This window comes from Lactuca virosa, chromosome 1, assembly GCF_052849685.1.
Source record: "Lactuca virosa cultivar CGN04683 chromosome 1, Lactuca_virosa_CGN04683_v6, whole genome shotgun sequence".
Taxonomy (NCBI): Eukaryota; Viridiplantae; Streptophyta; class Magnoliopsida; order Asterales; family Asteraceae; genus Lactuca; species Lactuca virosa.
In genome coordinates this window covers 160641813-160648043 of record NC_136426.1, presented here as the reverse complement: position 1 = coordinate 160648043, position 6231 = coordinate 160641813, and the positions used below count along the sequence as shown (strand labels likewise).

General features: G+C 33.0%; 1 protein-coding gene across 1 annotated transcript; it reads right to left on the bottom strand.

The window, feature by feature from the left end:
• Positions 1-1221: 1221 nt before the first annotated feature.
• On the bottom strand, positions 1222-2701 carry LOC145123015 (uncharacterized). Its single transcript, XM_079058436.1, has 2 exons — positions 2129-2701; positions 1222-2049 (listed from the first exon to the last, which is right to left on the bottom strand). The coding sequence occupies exons 1-2, from the start codon at positions 2699-2701 to the stop codon at positions 1222-1224; spliced, it is 1401 nt and encodes a 466-aa protein (XP_078914562.1).
• Positions 2702-6231: the final 3530 nt, after the last annotated feature.

The following is a 6231-nucleotide window of genomic DNA, read 5'->3' as shown; positions in this document are numbered from 1 at the left end:
ATTGTGAATGTTAAAAAATAAATTATATATTTTTCGAGTTTACCGTGTAAATTCAGATTTACACTGTGAATTTGACGAATTTTTTTATTGAATTTGATATTATTGGAAAAATGATAAAAAATTATGAATTTCTTTATTTTTAGTTTTTTTTATAAGAAAACAAGCTTTAAATGTTGAAAAAAAGACTGCTTCCTTGGTTCCTTGGTTAATTATGATTTTCTATTGAAAATCAATAATATATATATATATATATATATATATATATATATATATATATATATATATATATATATATATATATATATATATAACCAAAATTTGATGCTTAAAGTTGTTAATGATCAACTTTGGGAAAAAAAATAACGAGGAGGTTAAGTATAATAAAATAATGAAATATAACATTTCCGAATAAAATTATGGAATAAAATGGTTAACTATGCATAAATTAAAACTCAAATAAATAATATTTACAATAAGACTGCAGGGAGTGGCTCGGAAGGAAGCTCGACACATCCGATATGTCTTCCGTGCACACTGCGCAACGATTTGGGTATATACACCATCCAATCAACTCTCATTTTTTGTAATTTTTTTTTTCAATTTTCAAATTCTACAAACCATGCATCCGTCTAAAGGGATAATGACTTAAAAGGGTAATATATTTTTCGATTTGTACACATTTGGTCACTGAGTTTTTTTTTTCGTCCACATTTACCCCTTCAACTTGTTAAACTGTATACATTCAGCCCTTATGACCGACTAATCCAGGTTACCCGGTAAAAATGACTTAATAGGGTAATATATTTCTCACTTTGTACACATTTAGTCCTTAATATGTACAAAAATATTAAAGACTAAATGTGGACAAAGTGAAAAATTTATTACCCTATCAAGTCATTTTTCACGGCTAACCTGGAGTAACAGGTCATAAGGACTGAATGTGTATAGTTTAACAAGTTTAAGGGGTAAATGTGGACGAAAAAAAAAACTCAGTGACCCAATGTGTACAAATCGAATAATATGTTACCCTTTTAAATCATTATCCCTCCGTCTAAACGACAAAGTTTTATGTAGTGTCGCAAAGATGATGTGAACCCCATACAAAAATTGTGAGGCAAAAATAACACCTTCCTATGGTCTAATAAATAGTCTAATAAATAGTCTAATAAATGTAAAACTAGTAAAACTTCAACCTATGTACCCTAATAATAAATCAACTCGTCAAACATTCAAATGCATGCTAATATCCATAGTATGAGCTCTATCCGTTTCTTGAACTGTGTATGGTGATACGTTTCTAGGCCCCTGCAAATATTTACCGAACACGACGGTCGTAAATTGTATTATAATCAGTAGAGCGACCGAGATGCCTATAAAAGCATACGTCAAGAAGCCTTTTTGCAACATGGTGCCCATGCAAGTACTGTAGGACGTAACAAGCGCAATTATTAAAAAATTAAACTCCAACCTCAAAGGGAAAGCTGCGGTGAGTATGTACATCATGTGAATCGACGTGTAGAACCCCAAGGAATTGGCAAACATAAATATAGTGTAGGCTATCGGCTTATTGCTACCCATAATATCTTCTCCTGCAGTATGTGGTTTAGTAGCAGTTGCAGATGAGATCGTATTGTTTCTTATGGATGGAGTGCTGTTATCTTGCCAAGTGCCTCCGGGAGGGGAAAGCGCCGGTTGATAAGTTGCAGAGGTGATAAGTACAACTATCATGAGAAGGGCATTTCTTACTTCGGTTGGAGAGTCTCTAACATGATTGTATTTGAAGAAGTCGTCTAACAACTGCCTAGCGGGAGATGGAGGGTTTTCTCGTGTTGTATTACGAAGATTTGGTCTTTCTTCTTCTTGTGGATTCTGTAGGTTTTCAGATTTAAGAGCTCCGGCTTGGACTAGACACTCCTCAATGTCATCATCAGCGTCTTCACTTTGAAACCTTCGTAACATGTCAAGAGGGGTCAAACCATCATTGTTTAAGGAATTCAACTCTATAGTTTCCGTGCTAATAACTTGCTCATTTAGTAGAAAGTTAACAACCTATTAAAACATAACCTTTAAGCAATTATTCGTCAATGTTTCAAATCCAATGAACGTGAAAATAATTAGCTTTACTTACCTCATACTGCTTCCTAGAGACGGCAAGATGCAAGATTGTATTGCTCTTGCAATCTTTACAATTCAGTAGGTATTCTTTTTTGAATTGCTTCAGATATCGTATCAATACTTGAAAAGATTCGAATTGGTTGTTCTTCACAGCTAGATGGAGAGAAGTCTCATTTTGAGCAGTAACACAATCGACAGAATCACAGCTCGGAAAAAGCAACTCCGTGACAACTTCAATTTTACCTTTAATCACGGCCAAATGAAGAGGAATTTTTCTGTTTTTTCCTTTGATCAAACACAAACCAAAGTCAACTTTGAGAAGCTCCTTCACAATTTCGACATGCCCACAAGCAGCTGCTATGTGTAAAGGGCTAAAACCGTCTTGGTTAAGTTCCCTGCAAAATTCCTGCCTCACTTTGATGACTGCCGCTGCAAAATTGACATGTCCAGCAAAACAAGCTATGTGTAATAGAGTTTCACCACCCTCCAATGCCACAGCATGAAGCGTGAATGGATTGTTGTCGATCTCTTTAACTAGATAATCAACATCTCCACTGCATGCTGCTTGAATCAACCTTCGATTCATGGCTACGTGAAGTGTGCTATATTTAGTATTTTAATACCTTAACCTAGCGATTGAGGGGTATATATAGTATAACTAGTGCCGCCAGAAGTTACATCGAAATGTTAGTTATGAATATGATTGAAAGCTACGGCTGGTGGGGCTGCGTGGATTTTGTAACTAATCAAGGGGAAAACAAATCGTGGCAATTAACTTTAAAAAATAATTATTTAAATATCCATACTTTGTAATATTAATGGCTTCATTATACATGTACTTTTACTCAAGTAATTTGTTAAAAAGTATTATATATTGTATATATCTTTACCCGCAAATGCTAGGTCATGAATGAAGCAATATATGGATTGTTGTTGATCTCTTCGACTCATGGACTTATGAAGCCAAATCGATCTTTCCTATATTCATTTTGATACATTAATATGTATCGCATAAGAACAAATATATGTTTACGCGTATACCATCATCTGTAAGAAGTTACAACGAAATCCCGTTTTGAGTAATTAACGTGTGAAAGCTACCAGCCTACCTTATCCTTAAAAATTAAAAGCTACACGTCCAAACCAAATATTACTCAAAGCTCAGTCCCAAGAATTTGAAGTTTACTGAAAGCTATAAGCCCAAAAGGGACATGTATTTATAATATCGGTATCGTTATACATGTATTTCTATTATATCACGCTATCATAGTATCTAATAATATTGATATATTAAGTATATGTGTATAATTATGTAATTTGTGAAAAAATGATAGAGCAAAATACATCAAAATCACTACTTTATCATCATGTTTTTCCGATTTTTTATACTTCATATTTTTTATTTGGGCCCACACTTAATTAATATCTTTTTCTTATATCAACCATTACTAGGTAATTTCCACATTACAAAGTTGACAATGTCTATGATGGGGTGCTTTTAGTAACATGACATAATGAGTAGCAAATTCCGATGACATAGTGTAGCACCCATGTTTTTTGTAAAACTTGTAGTTGAAATACATGTGATGGTAGTAGGTATATCCATATTGAAGTGAGTGATAATATGAAGTAAAAAAGGTATATATTGAAGTGAGTGATAATATGAAGTAAAAAAGGTATATATTGCTGGTGAAAGTACATTACCTTAATGGATAATGTGTGTGATATATGATATTGTTAACAAAGAGGGTATATTTCTATTAATTTCTTTGATAAATGTAAGAAACGTATAATTAAATGGTTTTTATGAAATACAAGTTAATACATTAAAATGTTGAAATGTATGTTGGAGTTCAAGATGGACATGATAAAGTAAGATGCTCAAATGAGTGTTGGGCTAAACCAAGGAACATGTGAATATGGGGATGGTTGAACCCCTAAAAAAAGGGAAAATGAATTATAAACCCAACAAAGTTTTCATACCGTTCAAAAAACCCCAATTATGTTTTGTCTGTTCAATAAACCCAACGAACTTAACATTTTCTCTAAAAAAGTCCAACTAACTTACACTTCTCATTTAGGGTCAACCAGCTAATGAAAGTCAACGAATGACATGGCTTATGACGTGTAATTAAATATCGGAAAATGACTTGTAAAACCAACGAAGTTTCAAAACAGTTCAAAAAACTTCGATCATGTTTTGTTTGCTGAAAAAAACCCAACAAACTTACGATTTTATTTAATTCTCATTAGAGGCAATCAGATTCATTAGGTATATAACTAGTTGACAAAGGACATAACATTATATTTAATGACATGGAATAAACATATTAGAATTGTCCTTTATATATCAATTTAGGGCTTGGAGAAGAGAAAACCGAACGACGTCTGTGTTCGATCTCTTGTAATAGCTACTTCTTCTTCTTCCTCTCAATCGTTGATGTCCAACTCAAGATCTACAAAGAAGATATTTGATGATGCAAACTCTTGTGGATGTAGACGCCCTTCTCGGATTTGGACATCTAGAATGGAGGATCATCTAGAGATAATGTTTAGGGCTTGTTCGAACAGATGGGTAAGTGTAATTGAAATTTTTATCATGTCCATTTTAATAAATTTTTGTTTTTGAAAGAAACCAAACAAAATAGATAGAATATGGACACGATAAAGCTTTCCATTACACTTACCAATTTGTTTGAACAAGCCCTGAACTTTTTTCTATGGATGATCCTCCATTCTAGATGTCCAAATCCAAGAAGGGCGTCCACATCCACAAGGGTTTCATCATCAAATATCTTCTTTGTAGATATTGAGTTGGACATCAACGATTGAGAGGAAGAATAAGAAATAGCTATTACAAGAGATCGAAGACAGTCTTCGTTCGTTTTTCTCTTCTCCAAGCCCTAAATCGATATATAAAGGGCAATTCTTATATGTTTCTTCCATGTCATTAAATATAATGTCATGTCATTTTCCAACTAGTTGTATACCTAATGGATCTGGTTGCTTCTAATGAGAATTGAACAAAAGCGTAAGTTCGTTGGGGGGTTTTTTCAACAAACAAAACATGATTGGGGTTTTTTGAACGGTTTTGAAAGATCGTTGGTCTTACAAGTCATTTTCCGATATTTAATTACACGTCATAAGCAATGTCATTCGTTGAATTTCATTAGCCGGTTGACCCTAAATGAGAAGTGAACGAATGTGTAAGTTAGTTAGGCTTTTTTAGACAAAATGTTAAGTTCGTTGGGTTTTCTTGAACAGACAAAACATAATTGAGTTTTTTGAACGGTTTGAAAAATTCGTTGGGCTTATAAGTCATTTTCCTCCTAAAAAATAAACAAAAAGGAAACATAATATCGAAGTTGTAAAGGACTTTCATTTTTTAAAATTTTTGAATCACCAAAATCGAAGTTATAGTGAAAAAGTTTTGGAAAAGCACGATTTCAAGATAAGAGGCATTGGTCTTATAGAAAAAAGCGTTTGGGTTGATTATTGCCCATTTAGACTATTTTAGTTAGTATGAATGCTTTATATTTTTGGTAAAACCGTCATAGACGACATTCCTTGATACTTGTTTGGACGATTTAAGGTGGTAAGAGGCATCTAAGACGAAAAATCTTAACTTTTACCCTTTTCTTCCCAAATTAGCTCCAAGTGATAATGAGGTATTCTAAGGCGATGTTGGGTCAAACTAAATCGATTTTGGAGGTATCTAAACAATATTTAACCATCCTTATCGTGGCATATCAATATTGGCCGGTATGTGTTCTTAATTTTCTTCATCTCTTTGAATTTAAAGCAAAGCTAGGTTTGGTTAAGTTGGTTAAAGGTCGACACAATAGACCAATTTTTTCTCAAAGTTTTATAAAATCCTCTCTTTTGTTCGCCTGTGAACATAGGTACCTTAGGCCAAACAACGTTAAATGTTATGTTCAGTTTAATATTTTTTATAACAGTTTTTCATAAGTTTTTTCCATATGTTTTACCAAAATCGTTTATCGTTTGTATGAATTGTTTTAACTTGTATTGTTGAATTTCCAACAATATGGTATTGGAATTTTATCAAAGGCTTGTGTATTACCGTTATTCAAAGACCAGTGAAGTTATGACTAT